The sequence below is a fragment of the Hemicordylus capensis genome, chromosome 11 (assembly GCF_027244095.1).
Source record: "Hemicordylus capensis ecotype Gifberg chromosome 11, rHemCap1.1.pri, whole genome shotgun sequence".
Classification (NCBI taxonomy): domain Eukaryota; kingdom Metazoa; phylum Chordata; class Lepidosauria; order Squamata; family Cordylidae; genus Hemicordylus; species Hemicordylus capensis.
In genome coordinates, this window is record NC_069667.1 from 84,509 (window position 1) to 101,307 (window position 16,799).

A 16,799-nucleotide genomic window follows, 5' to 3' on the forward strand; every position below is an offset into this window, starting at 1 on the left:
TTTAGAACTCTAGATAAACCAGTGATGCAGATTTGCAGCAGCTGCAGACAAGCAGAAGGAAGCATTCCTTCTCTTTTTTCCAAATTCGATTTTTATTGATTTTAACAATAATATTATTATCATTCATAACAAACAGAATAAACAAAGGAAGCATTCCTTCTAAGCATGAAGGATAAGAGAGTCTGTCAGCACACCACACCATCAGACCTTACAACTTTCCCAGAGGGATACCTGCCTGGCCACAGTGTGGGCCTTGGCCTGATCTACCAACTCTCTCTCTACACACCTGCCTAGGGATGATCATCCCATAGTGGAGGATCGTTTCAGACCACATGGATGAAGCGAGTCCTTCAAGGGCATTTGCCCTTTGCCTGCACCCCACCCCATGGCTGGAGTGGCTGTTCTCACAGTCAACCCACGGAGGGCTGGAGAACGTTTCCTGCACCAAAACAGTTAAATGCTTCCATGGCAAGAATCCAGCTCCCAAGACAGTGGCTCTGACCTTGTCCAGAAATAAGGAGGCAAAAGAATCGTATTGAGAAAGACACACAACACCATGAGTGATGCACTGACAAAGGCCATTTATTTCTTTTTTAGGGAAAAATGTGTCACAGCCGCCGCCACCGCCGCTAACAGGAATTCCCAAGAGACCAGCTTATCAAGTCATACTTTAGGGAAGGGGGACACTGCCAAGTTTCAAATCCAGCCCTCTGTGAGGCCTCCACGGGGTGAAGTATTCGCTGCTTCCAGATCCGTGGCACATGCACAAGTCACGCCTGGCATCCAACACAGCGCACAAGAGCCCTGCCCCGTCCTGCTCTCCTCTGCTGCTTCAAGGGAAGGAGGTCTTGCCCAGGACGGACAGCCAAGTCCCTCGTTTGGGCAAGAGATGGTCAGCCCATGTTCTTCCGGTTGCCGTAGCCCCTGGGGTGTGTGTCCTTCCACTCATCCCATTCTCGGGCTCTCCAAACAGCTGTTTCGCTCTCCTCCTCCTCCTCTTTCTTTTCTTCCTCCTCTTCTGTACCTGCTACAGGCAAGAATAAATCTCAAGAATGCCAACCTGAACACCTGGTCAGGGGAGAGGGGGGCAAAGTCCAGCTAGGAGAGATCCAATACTGAATAAGACCCGCCTCCGCTGCTGCTGCCCCCCACTTTGTGTCCTCTTTGGGCTTGAGATCTGCCTGCAAGCCCCCTTCCACACCCTCCTCCTCCCACATACCTGCTGGTCTTTGTGGGATGCCCTGATCAGGCAAGACCCCTTGCTTCTGGCGCTGCTCGTACCAGTCGTCCACCGTCATGGTCGCCAGACTTGGGTAGCCAGTCCCAAACACCCTGCAAAAAACAGAAGCAAGGCCCACACTCCAATGCCACACAAGCCCAGAATGCCTGTGGGCCTGGAAGCAGCACCCAGCCTTCCCAGCACCTGAAGCCCGGCAGGCAGGCAGGCAGCCAGGGGAGAGGAGGGCCCCCCGGAACAAGCTGAACGGAGCCACCCCCACCCCCCAGCAGAGGGCCTCGCTCTGCCACCCCCACCCCCCCGGGCAGCATACTTGGCCTGGGCAGCATCCCGGGTGAGGATGAAGGGCTTCATGGGAGGCCTGGCCCGAGTGGAAGGACGCTGCACCTGGAGGAAAGAGGCAGAGGGAGAGGGGCGCCTTCTTCCAGCACCTGTTAAGGGCTCACTCCCTGTGCAACAAATATGGACCGGCGGGGGGGCGGGGCGGAGCAGCCTTCCAGATCCCTCCGCCCACCCCCAACCAACACCAGGCCCCTTTTGCTCTCCAGAGCATGATCCCCTCCCACCAACTTCCTCCATTAGTCTGATAACCCAAGTTTGATTTTCCTGCAGAAACGCACACGAAATTAATGCTGCAAAGCTCCGATTCCCCACTTCTCTGACCAGGAGATTCACCCGGCCTTACCCACCCCTATTTCTCCTGCCCTAGTGGGGGCACAGGAGCTTGAAGTAGCTGGTCTGCCTCCCTCTGGCCACAGAAGGGCTCCAAAGCGCTTCGCGGTCTAGTCTGCTCTTCCTCACAGTTGCCAGCTCTTGCTCCCATCACTTGACAGATGGCAGAGGCGAGCAGGAGAACTGGGCCTTCAGCCCTGGACCCCAATTCGGGGCCACACTAACACTCGGGGGGGAATGCAGTGATGCTCTAGGACCCGAGTCATGTGGAACATAGGGCGCTGCCATATACTGAGTCAGGCCATTGGCCCACCTCGCTCAGTATTGTCTTCACAGACTGGCAGCAGCTTTTCCAAGGTTGCAGGCAGGAATCTCTCTACCAGCCCTATCTCGTTGGAGATGCTGCCAGGGAGGGAACTGGGAACCTTCAGCAATTCCCAGAGCAGCTCCATCCCCTGAGGGGGAGTTTCTTCCAGTACTCACACTTCTAGTCTCCCTTTCATTTGCAACCAGGGCAGTCCCTGCTTAGCTAAGGGGACAAGTCAAGCTTGCTACCACAAGACCAGCTCTCTTCCACAGACCAGCTCTCTGGGGGACCTGCTGCGGATGGCACCAGTTCAGCATCTCAGGTGGTGGATTCATCATGTGGACACTCTCCCATAAAACAACAACAACAACTTTGTTCGTTAACTGTCCCTGTCCCATAACAAATTGTTCTCTGGGCGGCTCACAACACAGCATTAAAGCAGAGTAGAAACACATTCATTTATTATTAAAAATGTATTATATACTGCCTCCTCCAAAAACCCTGGGCGGTGACATCACACACATCAAAAAGCCAAACACAAAATACAGTACAAAACAAACTTTTAAAAAACCAAATTAAAACGTTCAAAGGCCTGAGTGAACAGAAAGGGATTTACCTGGCATCTAAAAGAATGAAGTGATGATGCCAGGCAAGCCAGGGACAAAACAAGAACCGCCAGGGCTTGCAGCACCTGAGCTGCATCAGGGAGAGAGATTCTAGCCAGGAGCTCTCCCTGACCCGCTTATTGCCCAGGTGCAGGGATTGTTTTTCCATAGGGACCATTCAAAGACTTAATCCATCACTTGCAGAGCTAGAGCTGTCTATCAGCCAGGCTGTACACCTCTGAGTTCCAGACCCAACACAGGCACAGGATCCATCCCGTCCTGTTAGGCCTGCTGTGCTCTCTCACCTGCTTCAGAGCTTCCCGCCGGCTGAGGATTGCAATTTCTTGATCAATGCTCTCAATCTCCTCCAGGCTCGTGCTGATCCACTTCTTGATTTGCAGCAAGTAGTATTCCCTTATCTGCTCTTCATCGGCATGGCCACCATCAACAGAAGTTTTCAAAGATGCCAGCCTGTTCTCCACCTCCTTCTTCTGCTTGTACCTATTTGTGGGATGGGAGGAAAAATCAGGACAGAGTGAGCTTCTCACATGGGTTGCTACCACCACCACCTGGAGATCCAGAAATGGCATCAAAGATCATATGGAAGAATCTCATTTCCAACTGCTTTTTGCCAGTAAGTAATGTTGGAAAAGTTCTTTTTCAACGCTGAGATGATTTCAAACACTAAAATATAATTAATGCCTCTCTGAGAGAGTGTAGAATGCTTCCTTGTCTCAAGGAATCAAAATGGTCCATTAGTAGACCATTTTTGATGAAACCTACATTGGACCCCTCAGAGGTAGGCAATTATAGGCCTGCCTCCAACCTCCCATGATTGGGCAAGGTAATTGAGAGGGTGGTGCCTTTGGACAGTCTTGGAAGAAGCAGATTATCTGGACCCATTTCGACCAAGGCTATGTGGTTGGGGTGGCCTCAGTTGGCCGGCTGGATGAACTCCAATTAGGAATTGACAGGGGGAGCGTGAACTCTGTCTGTCCTCTTGGATCTCTTAGCAGCTTTCAATACTATTGGCCATGGTATCCTTCTAGAGCGCCTGAAGGGGTTGGGGAGCAGGAGGCACTGCTTTGGTTCTGCTCCTATCTCTCTGGTAGACACCAGACGGCAAAGCTCGCAGATTGTTGCTCTTCAAAACAAGAACTACTGTATGTGGTCCCACAGGGCTCCATTCTCTCTTTCTCTCTCTCTATATATATATTTATATGCAGCAGTATAAATGAATGCTAAATAAAATAAAATATCCTGCTTTTTCTTGGTTTGGTAAAAATAGTTTGCGTAGTTTTTAAACTGAGGTAGTTAAAAGTCCTCGTTTTACTCAACAGAGGAACAGGGCAAGTCGTGCAGTGCAAATGTGCTTTAAACACCTTCCTCACTTAGCATCATCAGCTATGGATGACTCACACTGGCAACCATCCCACTAGATGGGGAATATGAGGAAACCCTGGAACTTGGTAACCCCAGGCTTGGCCACACATGGGAATGCGTGAGAGGAAAGGGGGAAAGTCACATTAATCCAGATGACCAAGCAACCACATGGTAGAGACCTGTGATCAGCAGGTTGTATTACACTTGGAGGCTGGGGAATGAGTTCAGTGCTTTCTCAGAGACAGAGCATCTGCTCTGCATGCAGAAGGTCCCAGGTTCACTCCCAGGCGGCATCTCCAGGTAGGGCTGGGAAAGAAGACCCCTGAACCTGAAACCCTGGAGAGCTGCTGCCGGTCAGTGTAGATGATAATCAGGTAGATGGACTGAGGGGCTGGCTCCTTATAAGGCAGCTTCTTATGTTCCTTTCGATGGCTCTTTGCTCACTGATCATTCAGCCTGGCTTGCAGAGCCAGCTCTGTGGGGCTGCTTACCTCTCAATTTTTGCTTGTCTATTTGTCGCCATGGCAATCAGAGCTGCCTGATCCGAGGTGGGACCAACTCTCTGGGAGCTCCCTGCAGATTGGTCTTCATCCAGGTGGTCTGACTCCTGTGGGAGCTCAAAGTGGCCAATCCCATAGTCCTTGCAGACTTTCAGGAAGTCCATGAAAGAGGCCCGGGCTCTCTGCACGTGCTCCAGGCGCTTGTCTGGGCTGACCTGCTTCAAGATAAGTGCAGCCAGCAGAGCTGGGACCAGCATGAACTTCAGGTCAGCTGATGCAATCTCCTCCAGCTCTTCATTGTGGCTGAAAGCAGAGAAAGAAGTAAGCCCAGAGTAAGTCCAGAGCCTCCACAGCCCCTGGGCACCCCCCCCTCCTCTTTAGTCTGTTCCAGGTGGAGTGGTCACCCAGCCAAGCGTGAGGATGCCTGACTTGCATGGGAGGGAGGGCCTCCAAGGGCCTTGAAGTCCAGGCTCCAACATGGCCTAGGTGCGCCTCTGGCTGTGGGCCATCCTGGCAGCCCCAGTGAGCAAGTCCATGCCCTCCGAGGCCGGATGCCCCAAGTGGGCAGGGGGTACATTTGCAACAGCCCCGTTCTCTAGGCCAGCCCGACCCTCCCCACCATCACACCTGACCGGGCTGAAAACTGGACTTCACCCACTGCAGGCGACAGGCTGCTGCATCGCCTTGTGTGCCCCAGCACTGACACACAGAGGACCGCCTGGCAAGCGGCAGGCCCAGGGAGGGGGGGACTCCGGGGCCAGCACGGGCGGCGCCCCCGCGGCGAAAGGGGCCGGGCGGGCGACCCAGCAGCAGCGGGAAGGAGGCAATGTCGGTCTTCCGCAGCCTCCTCCTCCTCCTCCTGCAGTGGCCTCCGCCGTGCTGAGCGGGAGAACCCCAACCCCTCGCAGAAGCAGCAGCAGCGCAGCCGGGCGCGGGCAGGAGGCGGCGCCGGGCAGTGAGACGGGGGCGGCCGCCCGCCAGCGACGGAGGACCTCTTCTCCTGCTGCCGCCGCCACCGCCGCCGCCACCACCGCGCCCGGACTGCTCAGAGGGCAGCCTGCGGGCGCGGCGCGGTAGACTGCAGCGGCCCAGGGAGGCTCGGGCACCTGAAGAGCTGGAGCTCGGCCACGGCGCGGGCGGCGCGCTCGAGGAGGCGGAGGCCCTGCTGGACCTGGCGTTGGACGGGCACTGCCCCCGAGGAGGGCTCGTGGGCGCTGCCCGCCTCCACCTCGTCGAGCAGCCGCCAGCCGCCCTCTAGCAGCTCCGGGAGCCGCAGCGGGGGCGGGCCCGGCTGGCGCTGGTCCTGGTCCGCCATCTTGGGAAGGGCTCTGCGGGCGGAAGCGACGCCGGAAGCGCCGCCATCTTGGGAAGGGCCGGGCGCAGAGTTAAAGGTCCTAGAGCCGGGCGCCCACGTGTTGCACGCGAGACCCCGAAGTCTGGCTGTCTCTGTTCCCCTGTCTGGAAAAGGACCGGGGTGTCTAGACGTCGGAAGCCCACTAGTTGGGGGGAGCGCCAGCACCGGAACATCCCTCGGGCAGGGTTCTAAGCCGCCCCGGAAGCAGGGTGTTGTGTTTGAAGCTAGGCATCGCGTGTCTCTACGTCACGAGCGCGCTCCGCCAGCGGGATGGCCGGAGCGGCCCCCGCCAGCCGGATCCTCCCTAGAGCTAGGAAAACGCTAGAGGCCGGACAGGCAGCACTGGCGCGGGCGGAGCTTTTCTCTCTGGGGCCTGAGCGCAGCCGCAGCAGCGGGGGCGGCGGCGGCGGAGGAGGAGGAGGGAGGAGGAGGCGGCGGCGCTCCCCGCCCAGGACCGGGCGGCGGTGCGGGGCTGCTGGACGCGACTGCAGACCGCCCGCCGGTCCGAGCGAGGGCTCCTCCCGAAGCCAGAGAGAGAGCGAGAGAGCGCGCAGCCCGCCCCCCCGCCGTCCGGCCTCCGCCTGGCACTGCAGCCCCCGCTCAGGCCTTCCGCGGTGGGGGGGGGCGGCCTCCGCAAGCGCCCTTGCAAGGGGGGGGCAGGTTGGGCTCTGGGAGGGGGAGGCGGCAGCAGCAGCAGCCGCCGCCGGGACCTCACCAAGGAAGGGCTGGGCCGGGCCGGGGGGCGCGCGCGGAGGGAGCAGCGGGGGAGCCACGCCCTCCTCCTCCCCCCTCCTCCATCTGCAGGGGCCGCGCCGGAGGATTCCCACGAGCGGCTCGGGCGGCGGGGCAGGAGGCCGCGCTGGGGATGGCTCCGCTGCTGCTGCAGCATCTCCTCCTCTGCCTCCCGGCTTGCAGCCCAGCCCCGCGTCGTGCTGCTCGGCGGCGGCCTTTGAGCGGGCTCGGGGCTGAAACCATTAAAAATGGGAGGGAGGGAGCGCCGTCGAGTCGGAGTCGGGGGTTTAGCGACCACGTAGCTGGATCCATTTATGATACAATGACACGAGTCAAGATAAAAGATGAAGAAGTGATCTTGGTGAAGTCCATTAACCCGTCAAGGGGGCTGAGGAATCTGCTTTCTGCCACCAGAGCCAAGGACCAGGGTAGCGCCAGACATCGGAGAAGCAAGTACAGAACCAGCACCCAGGAGCCTAGGAAGGGCAGGATCAGGCCGGGATGGAGGAGGAGGAGGGAGATTTCCTAGATGTTGGTCAGCAGGATTCTGCAGAGCCTTTCTTAAGGAATGGGGTGGGGGGGCGCACACAGGCCAACCACACTTCCAACCTGAGCTTAACTGTATTTATTATTTATCTAAAACATTTACCGTATATCCCACCCAAAACACAAGTCTCTGAGCAGTTGTATGCAGCTCAAGATACAAAATGGATCACATTTAATGTTTTATTTTGCAGAACAAAAAAAAAAATCACTTTCATGAGCTTGCTCTGTAAGCAAACTATCAAACAGTTACAAGTTAAGATGGTTACCACCAAGAGGCAAACGTTTCCATCCTGCTCCGCCTAAATTGTGCATGGACGACTCCTGCTTGCATATTGGTGGTGTTTTGTAGGGGCCAGAAGTCTTCGTTGGGTGAAGATGTTGGTATCCTGGGACAAGCACGGATGATCCTGGCAAACAGGTTCCAAGAAAGAGGCAACCGGCGTTCTGAGCACCAAGGGGCAGAAGAAGGTAAAGGACCAGGACATGCAAGGAGAGGAAGATGAATGAGCAGCCAGTCACTAGAGTCCCGCCTCAAAGGCCACCTTGGATTTCCTCGGAGGCTGGCTGAAGAGGCTGAACAGCCCACTGAGTAGCAGATTGGTCAAGAGGCAAGTCTGAAGCAGACGTAGAGGGAGCCCGTCTGGACTCCTAACATTTCTAGCATCAGAGCTTCTGGTATTCTAAGCAAGCTTCTCCTCCCAAAGTCATGGCAAACCGACCAGTTTCTGCTCAGCCTCTTCATCCTACAAATGGCCGCACAAGTTGGCAGGCAGCGTGCATACCTCCCTCCCAGCCTCACCTGGAAAGTGGGGCCCACTTGGCCACTGGCCCTCGTTCGCCTTGGGAGCTGGTGCTTGTGTTCTGCTGCAGCACTGCAGCCGGGCAAGGGGTGGGGGCTTGCTGCCCAGGGTGGGGCTGCGCTCCTGTTTGGCACCCTGCCCCCGCCCAACTCCTTGTGCAAGCGCAAGAGGCTGCTGGCTTGGAGCTACACTAGGCCACCGCCCCGTTCGTCACAGCACATCCGTGCAGAAGGCAGACACCGAATGTGTTTGTTGTGCACTAGAGGGAAGAGAAGCTGTAGGAGGTTCTAGGCCTTCAGAGGCAAACTGCCAACTCCTGGCACCAAAGGGCTCTTGGACTCCGCTCACAGCGGCCTTGTCTGTGATCCTTTCGTGGGGGGCTTGCTCTCGCTCTCCCTTCCCAGCCCATCACTCCAGGCTTAGAGAAGGCATCAGAGTTGTCCTGCTAGGTGACCACCTGAGCTCATGTTCCCATTCACTGGAGAATAATCAAGCTGTGTCCACAGCTGGAGACTTGGGATTTGGGACAAAAACTGGGCCAGCTTCAAGCAGCCCTTTCTTTTGCTCTGGAAGGAAGGCTGGCTGCACATGTTTCCTCGCATGTGTTCTGGAGCACCAGCATGGCGGCAGCCACAGCCCAACTTCCCAGCATGCAGCTGGCTTCAGGGCCCGCCTTCCAGTCACTTGCAGATGTATCTTTCCACCACCCTCTGGCACTTCTTGCACAGTACATAGCAACACCAGTAGTATTTGCATTGGCATCTCTCCTCCATGCTCTCCCTATAGGCGTTGTAGCCTCGCCCACAGCACAACAGGTTGCAGCTGTCACTACCCGCAGAAGACTTGTTGCAGTGTCTGCCGAAGGAAAAGGGAAAGCATCAGAAGGAGCTGAGCACTTGGACCCAGGGCAGGACTGCAGACCTGCGAGCCAGAGGGCAACTCCTCTTAAAGAGGGCCTGCCGGCAGTGGGGCTCTCAGCCCTGGAACAGAGCCCTGCTCAGAGGTCTCACCCTCTGATGCGCCATAGTAGCCATTCGCTTCCATGCACAATCCAAGGCAGGCACCACACCATTGGGAGTGAGCAGCTGAGAGCGACCCAAATGCTTCAGAGGGGGAGATTCTCCAGCAAGAGGGATTGAACTCCAGCTATGGGGCCTGCCCGTGTTATTACCACCCAGTCAGGAATGGAGGGATCCTTCTGGTATTCGTCCTTCTTAAGCAGAGACAAAAACCCCAAGGTGGGGGAATTGCATATCAGGCCCAACAAGCTTGTAGGAAGAGTTTGGTTTGCTTGAAGCTGATACAGCAGGATCCTCCCAGGCCAGAATGCACATTCCTGAAAATCCCATCTTTTATTTCTAAACACAAGTGGCCAAACTTTAAAATATAATAGAGAAAAGGAAAAATACTTGCAGCAGCAATGAGCAACTGATAGCGAGGAAGAAAGAGCTCACAACTGCTCATTCTTGATCTCCTTGGAGAGGAGAGCTGGTCTGGTGGCAGCAAGCATGACTTGCCCCCTTATAGCTAAGCAGGCTCTGCCCTGGTTGCATATGAAGGGGAGACTAGAAGTGTGAGCATTGTAAGATATCCCCCCCCCCCTCAGGGGATGGAGCCACTCTGGGAAGAGTATCTAGGTTCCCAGTTCCCTCCCTGGCAGCAGCATCTCCAAGACAGGGCTGAGAGAGACTCCTGCCTGCAGCCTTGGAGAAGCCGCTGCCAGTCTGTGAAGACAATACTGGGCTAGATAGACCAAGGGTCTGACTCAGTATATGGCAGCTTCCTATGTTCCTAATTCGAAAGGAGAATTCCTTAAGAATCAAGAGCGAGAAAAAACTGGCATTTATGTGAAATGGAGAAATAAATACACTCTCTTAACACATGAATAGAAAAACCTCTTAATTATCTATTAGATGCAATATGGTCCTCTTTGTAGAATGGGTAGATGCTCTCAGTTTCCCTAGCAGATCTCTCCAAAGTTGTTGCATTCTTGCATATCTGCACTAGAACAGGTTTTGTACAAGCACATCTAACTGATCTTTGAACTGCAATTGTAATTTGTTTGTAGTTCATTGTCATTTGCTGTTATATAGGCCTGACCACCTTTTTGCACTGCTGCATATAAAAAGAGTTCTTTAAACAAAACAAAACCCTAAAGGGAGATACTACATTACATCGTGGAATATCCATCTCTCACAACTACTGAAAGCAACCCGCTTCTTCCTTAGGGAGAAAAGAGTGGGCAACGTTTTTGCCAGCCCTGGATTCAATGGGATGGGGCTGCTGCTGGGCCCCCCAATAGCATGGCTTCCTGGGCTGGATGTGACCTGGGCTGGCTGCTGCCCCTGCTCGGGAGAAGGCAACGGGCAGACAGAGCACCACGCATGAGGGCTGTGAAATTCCCTACTGATTCTCAGAAGGGAAGCCGTGGAATGGGGAAGGAGAGGCGAGCAACTTGCTTCCCTTGTCAAAGGGACCTGGGCGCCTGTGGATTCTGAAGGGCCGACTTACCTGTCTTGAGTCCCCAGGGAGCCCAGCGTGGGATTCTTCACACAGTAGTCAGGGGAACTGATGAGATAGATCAACTCGGTCACCTTTAGTGGTCGGAAGTCCAGGTCTTTGGGCACCAACTGCTTCCTGCTGCCCACATGCCGGTAAGTCACTTTAGTGGCGGCCAGGTAGTTGGCTTTCAGCTGCCAGGCGACTTCTGCTAGATCTGGCAAGCTTTTCCAGCAAGTCTGGACCGAGCAAGAGCCCGAGACCCCATGGCACTTGCACTTGGTCTCCATGGAGTCCACCAGGACCTGGATGGTGGGGCAGGAAGGGAAGTGAGAGCCTCAAGGCTGGGGGGGAGCATTAGCCTCCCTGAGACATAACCCACAAGACTGGTTTCTCCAGGACCGAAATGAGGGCGCAGCCACTGGGTAGCTCCTCGCCAGAAGTGCCTCATCGACACCACCTGGCCACAGTGCAGGAAGGGGCCTCTCTGCTGCTGCTCTCCTGCTACTCTGCCCTTTTCCCTCTGGCCTCTCCTCTGGCCTGAAACACTGTTCTGAAATGGCAGGCTGCCATCTTGTGCCCATCTTGTGCCCTGGCAGTCCAACCATCATCATTCAGGCACTCGCAGAACAAGTCTGATGTTCTGCAGCCAGAACATCAGACTTGCTGTGCTCTGCTGGTCCATGCTAGACAGTCCTTCCAGTTGGTAAATGGAGCCCTGCTTGCTGAAAATGCCAGCTGGGTGCACGTCTGTTCGCAAAGGCAGGACTGCTGCCATGGCCTAAGCTCTTGCCCTTGTGTCTGCCTGCTGCCCCCAGAGCCAGCCGGCCTTCGAGACATCCTCCACCCCTCACCTGCAGGCCCACTTCCCCAGCAGAGCCCATCACCGTGGCTGCTCCAGACCCATCCCCACCTGAGCATGCCACACCAGGCGAAAGCAGCTCTCGCCCAAAGAGGCTCAGAGAGCCACAGCAGAGTCGCTGGCCTTGCGGGGGGAGGTCCCAAGGCCGAGCCCCCCTCCTGCCTCCCCCCCCCCCGGCACAGCTCATCACAGCCCCTACACCCACCTGGCGGCCGGCTTCATTGTTGTGGAGGTTCACCTGCCTGGAGACTTGAGGGCCTGCCTTGCTTGACTTCATGGCCCCATCTGCAATAGCAGAGCCCAGCTGGAGGCCAAAGTGAAGGTTGTCCCCACAACCGCCCCATTGGGAGTTGGGCTCAGGCGCCTCCTCGGAGGGAGCGGAGCCGCAGGAGCAGATGGGGAGCTGCTCAGAGGCGCAGGCCCGGGCGATGGCGTGGCTGACGGCTGCTGCCGCCAGAGCGTAGACAAAGGCGGATTCCCTGGTGCCTGCGAGGGGGAGGGGGGAGGGGAGGAGAAGGGGGATGCTTTCACACGTGGTGCCTGTTGGCCATCCCAGTTGCAGCTCATCCCGTGCAGCAACAGCCTGACTGAAGAGAGCTGGTCTTGTGGTAGCAAGCAGGACTTGTCCCCATAGCTAAGCAGGTCCGCCCTGGTTGCATATGAATGGGAGACTAGCAGTGTGAGCACTGGAAGAGATTCCCCTCAGGGGATGGAGCCATCTGGGAAGAGCAGAGAAGATTCCCAGTTCCCTCCCTGGCCTGGGGGCATCTCCAAGATAAGGCTGAGAGAGAGCCCTGCCTGCAACCTTGGAGAAGCCGCTGCCAGTCTGTGAAGACAATACTGAGCTAGCTGGAACAGTGGTCTGACTCAGTATATGGCAGCTTCCTAGGTTCCTATGGGGATCACTGGACTTCTGTGATCTGAGGGGCAGTTCACCAGATCCCAGCCACGGTATGATGCGAGGCCACGTGACAAAACACAGCTCTGCATGTGCAGGTGTGAATCAGTGCTCAGAGGAGTCACCTGAAGAAGCAGCTCCCGGCAGCACCAGCAGTAACTGGATGGCATCCTCCACACAACAGCGGAGACCGAAAGGACTAATTCTGCCCAATCCAGCAGACCCGCCATGCAGCCACCGTCTCCTGGGCCGGCTCCCCAGCAAGTGGTTTGGGGGAGCAAGAGGGGCGGGGTCTCCCACCAGAGCCGCCGCCACCCCTTGCTCTATTGATACCTCGCCCCTCCAGTACACGACTCTAATAAAACAGCTACAGTGTAAAATAAGACTAGTGAAGTTAACCAAACTAAGCTAAAAGCAAACTAACTTAACCCACCAGATAGAAGCAGCCGCCGAAACATTTAAAAGCCTCTTGTAAAAGATGTGTTTTGAGTTGTGATTCAGGGAGCATGGCGGAGCTCTTCTTCGCGGGGAGGGCTTCTCCAGGATTCCCTCCTCCCCTTGGCATGGGGCTTCCGTGAGGGGCCCGGGGCGAAGCAGCCCTTTCTGGATAGGGGCGGGCCAGTGATATCCGCCCCCCACGCCCAACTCAGCTAGCAGCCCTTCACCGGCGGGGGCGCGGGCTTGTGACGCGAGAGTGCCGCCGGGGTGCTCTCGTGGACGCTGCCCTGAACTTCTCGGAGCAAGGGAGAGAAACGTGACCGAGAATCCAAGCCCCACCAGGGGGCAGGCGGCGGCGGCGGCGGCGGCGGCCGGAGCATCGAGGCCCGCCAGAGAGACAAGAAGAGCCGCGCCAGGATGTCCCCGGATGCCGCCGCGGCTTTCTCCGCAAGCGCTGCTGGCCTGATCAAAGGCGCCAGGTGGCGCTCAGTCGCCGCCTTACCTTTCAAGAGCTGCGGGGCGAAGCGCGGCCCGGCGACGAAGGAGCAGTTCCAGCGCATGCCGGCGAAGGTCTTCCGGCAGAGGCCTTGGGTCTGCCTGGCCGCCTGCACCACGCTGGGCATGAGCTCCAGGTGCCTCCGGCACAGCTGCGCGAGGGGCTCCGCCGCCGCCGCCAGCCCGTCCAGCTGCCCGCAGTGCTGCGTCTCGTTCCAGGCCAGGCCGCCCCCGCTGGCCGCCAGCCCCCTGCAGAAGCAGAAAGCCAGCCCGGAGAAGAAAGAGAAGCGGCGTCAAGCGGGCGAGCGCCAGCCCTCCTGCTCTCCGAGGGGGCGCCTCCGTAGCCATTGGTCGTACTGGCAGCCGAGGAGAGAGCCTCCAAGCGCCGAGGAACTCTGCCCCCTTTTCGCACCGCGGAGACTGCTTGTCAAGGAACCCCCTGGAGTGGCAGAGACAAGCTCCGTCGTCAAGCCGCTTGGCGGCCGCCTCGATGGGCTTGCCGAGATCTCCAAGGGGACAGAGCCTCGGCCTGCCGTCGGGCCAGCGCCCCAGACCCCACGAGGGCCCGACCGCCCTCCCCCTGAGCAGCCTCTGCACGACCAGGCCAGGGACAAGCGTCCCGCCGAGGAAGAGAGACAGGCGCTCCCCAGAAGCCCCTACAAGGCCGGTGCCTGGCAAGCTCGCGGCAGGGCGCGAGGTCCCTCCGTGGCATGGCTGCCTGTCCCGCCACAGCCAGGGGAGGCGGGAGTCCTGCCAGCAGGGAAAGCCCCCGCGCAAGAAAGGCTCGCTCACGCCCGCTACTCACAGCCACTGGATAGGCGCGCAGAGGCGTAGGGCCAGCAGCAGCAGCAGCAGCGGCGGCGGCGCCGGCGGCGCGCAGGGTCCGAGGAGGAGGCCTTGAGGAGAGAAGCGCATGGCGGGCGCAGGCAGCAGGCAAGGAAGCAGGCAGGCCCTTCAGTTCTGGGATGATCATGCTGCTCGCTCCGAAACCCGGCTCTTAAAGGGCCGCGGTGGGGGTGTGCGGAGCACAGCCCTCCCCTCCCCGGCGGGGGGGGGTGCGCGCACACAAACCCTCAGGGTGCGATTCGCAGGCCCTTCGCACGTCGGTGGCAAAGCTAGAGAACCGCCTCCTCCCTCCCTGGAAAGGACCGGCGGCGGGGAGGGGGCCAGTGTTGGTATCGTCCCTCCAGGCGCAGACATCCCCCGCCGCGCGCATCTCCGGTTCTGCGGTTCATTCAAGCCTCGCCCTCCCCCGCGGCTCGTTCCTGCGAAGAGTCAGTCACCCCTCCCGGCCGCTTGGAGCAGGTGGGACACGGAAGCCCTGCAAGGCCGTCCAGCTTGGCAGCATCGACCTCTGGAGCGGGGCGAGCCCTGCGCCGCCGCCTCCTCCCCCTCGGAGCCCCTTGGCTAGGGGAAGCGGCGGCAGGGCTGGTGCCTGCCAGGGCCGCCCTTCCTCTAAGATGAAGCGGGCGAGGCTGGTCTCTTCCTTCAGGACTCCAGGCCAGGGAGCGAGCTGGTCGGGGCGGCGAGGGTCCCGCTCCAAGCCCATCGGCCCCGGGCACACGCGGCGGCTTGCACTATTCGCCGCCCTGCTAAACCACAGGAAGAAGAACTTCAGGTGTGGCGCGGCGGAGGCTCCGGCCGGGCAGAAGTGGAGTCTCCGGGAACCGCTGCCTCGCTGAGCATGCACAGAGTGCAAGGAAGGCTTCCCGCTGGTAGTTAAGCAGGCCCGAGCGGGGACTCGATTCCTTGCAGAGCAGAGAAGCGGCAGGGCCTAGGCCAGACCCTATCCCAAGCGGCCTTCCTCCTCTCCCTTTCTCTTCCGCCTCCTCCCACAGCGAAATTCATTCATCCATCCATTTATTTTTACATTTATATCCCGCTCTTCCTCCAAAGAGCCCAGAGCGGTGTACTACAGCCTTAGCTTTCTCTTTCACAACAACCCTAGGCTGAGAGAGGAGGACCGGCCCAGAGTCACCCAGCAAGGATCCTGGCTGAAGGGGGACTTGAACTCGGGTCTCCCCGCTCCTAGTCCAGCACTCTCACCACACCGGGCTGGTTTCGCTTGCGCCAATCCACTTTCCCTGCCGAGGGGCGGGCGGTAGGGAAAGGAGAGCGGGATTTCCATGTGAATGGAGGCAGAGGACGCGAAGCCAAAGGCCAGGCGGGCGGCCACCCCCACCCCCGACCCGAGGCCACCAGCTCCCTCTTGCTGCAGCCTCGCGGAAGAGCAGCGAGCTGGCGCGGGCGGTCTTTATCACAGACTCGCCGGCTGGGAGACGAGCACGAAAAAGGCTCGCGGCGGCGGCGGCGGCAGCGCGGAGCTCCACGGAGCGGGAGAAGAAGCGAGAGCCAGGTAGCGCCGCCGCCGCCGCCTCCCTTGGAACGACGGGACGGACGTGTCAGTCCGGCAGCTCCAGGAAAGCCGCCGCCGCCGCCGCCGCCGCAGGTGCCAGCAAAGAGCCAGCCGGGCGCGTCCCGCGTCAGTCGCCGCGCCGCGCAGCCCCGAAGGGGACCCGGCCCGGCCCGCAGCAGCCCTTCCCGTGTCCGCTCCTCCGGTCTGCGGGGGCCCGGCGGCGGGTTAGCCGCCCTCCGCTCTGCAGCCTGGAGAACCGAGAGCAGAACGAGAACCGCATTTACACATGGAAAGTTAAACCGGATTAAGCTCGCCTTGGTCAGTTTTTAGCAAGAAGGGGAAAACCTCATCTGTGACCTGGAGCTGGGCACCTTAAAAGACAACTTTAGAAAGGGACTCCTGTCCTGGCTGGGGACGGTGACGAGACTGAGGCTTGCAGGAACCAGGAGACGCCCCTAGGCCCGCCACCCTCTTCTCTGACTCTTCTGTAAGGACTAAACAGCCAGTTCCACAGGTGACGTTTCCCTCTGGTGGTGGGGAATGCATCACCTGTGGAATGGTTGCCTGGCATTAAAGGCGAGAAGCTGGGTTAAAAACAACCACCCAAAGGTAGCCCCTGCCCAGCGAAGCAAGAAAACTTCAGCCAGGTTAATGGGCGTGAGGAAAGCCGCTCTTCGGAGCCCTGGTGTTTCTTTCGTGGTGGCCCGCAGAGAGGCAGGGCCAGCTGCACCACAGGCAGAAGATGAACAGGTGAAGCTCTCTCCGAGATGGCCGCAGTGCCATGCGAGGAACGAGCTCCCGGCGGGGGGGTCGTTAGGGTGGGGGGCGCCGCCTCTTCCCCCTCGCTCTCCTTTGCCAAGAGGGTCGCCCTTTGAGGGGCCGTCCCCTTGGCCGCTGCAGCTCAACGCAGTCCCAGCAGATCAAGAAGCGCTGCGTCTCTTGGGTCAGAAGTCCTCGAGGGAGCGGTCCGGCCAGCCCAGCACCCTAACATGAGCAAGGGAGCCCCCCCCACTCCAATTCATTCATTCATTCATTTCATTTGAGAGCCCAGAGCGGTGCACGACATACTTAGGGTTCTCCTCACAACAACCCTGTGAAGTAGGTTAGGCTGAGAG

The 16,799-nt window shown here is 58.4% G+C and overlaps 2 protein-coding genes across 3 annotated transcripts; both read right to left on the bottom strand.

The window, feature by feature from the left end:
- Positions 1–561: 561 nt before the first annotated feature.
- Positions 562–6,350, bottom strand: IGBP1 (immunoglobulin binding protein 1). 2 transcript variants are annotated; one of them, XM_053274299.1, is made up of 6 exons: positions 5,811–6,350; positions 4,696–5,007; positions 3,127–3,322; positions 1,551–1,624; positions 1,220–1,332; positions 562–1,024 (listed from the first exon to the last, which is right to left on the bottom strand). In XM_053274299.1, the coding sequence occupies exons 1-6, from the start codon at positions 6,017–6,019 to the stop codon at positions 894–896; spliced, it is 1,035 nt and encodes a 344-aa protein (XP_053130274.1). In that variant the 5' UTR covers positions 6,020–6,350; the 3' UTR covers positions 562–893. The 2 variants fall into 2 exon arrangements, with proteins under 2 accessions (XP_053130274.1, XP_053130273.1); XM_053274298.1 differs by having other exon boundaries at positions 562–1,027; positions 5,811–6,335.
- A 1,050-nt stretch (positions 6,351–7,400) lies between these two features.
- On the bottom strand, positions 7,401–14,630 carry LOC128335665 (protein Wnt-11b-2-like). The gene is made up of 5 exons (XM_053274297.1): positions 14,134–14,630; positions 13,336–13,577; positions 11,703–11,983; positions 10,648–10,940; positions 7,401–8,991 (listed from the first exon to the last, which is right to left on the bottom strand). The coding sequence occupies exons 1-5, from the start codon at positions 14,241–14,243 to the stop codon at positions 8,817–8,819; spliced, it is 1,101 nt and encodes a 366-aa protein (XP_053130272.1). The 5' UTR covers positions 14,244–14,630; the 3' UTR covers positions 7,401–8,816.
- Between the last annotated feature and the right edge of the window lie 2,169 nt (positions 14,631–16,799).

Coding starts and splice junctions, on each gene's coding strand:
- LOC128335665 (XM_053274297.1), bottom strand. CDS start 14,243: ATGCGCTTCTCTCCTCAAGGCCTCCTCCTCGGACCCTGCGCGCCGCCG. Junction 10,941..11,702: donor ACAATGAAGCCGGCCGCCAG/GTGGGTGTAGGG, acceptor CCCACCATCCAG/GTCCTGGTGGACTCCATGGA. Junction 8,992..10,647: donor TCCCTGGGGACTCAAGACAG/GTAAGTCGGCCC, acceptor TTCCTTCGGCAG/ACACTGCAACAAGTCTTCTG.
- IGBP1 (XM_053274298.1), bottom strand. CDS start 6,019: ATGGCGGACCAGGACCAGCGCCAGCCGGGCCCGCCCCCGCTGCGGCTC. Junction 5,008..5,810: donor GCCGAGCTCCAGCTCTTCAG/GTGCCCGAGCCT, acceptor CTCTGCTTTCAG/CCACAATGAAGAGCTGGAGG. Junction 1,028..1,219: donor CATCCCACAAAGACCAGCAG/GTATGTGGGAGG, acceptor TCTTGCCTGTAG/CAGGTACAGAAGAGGAGGAA.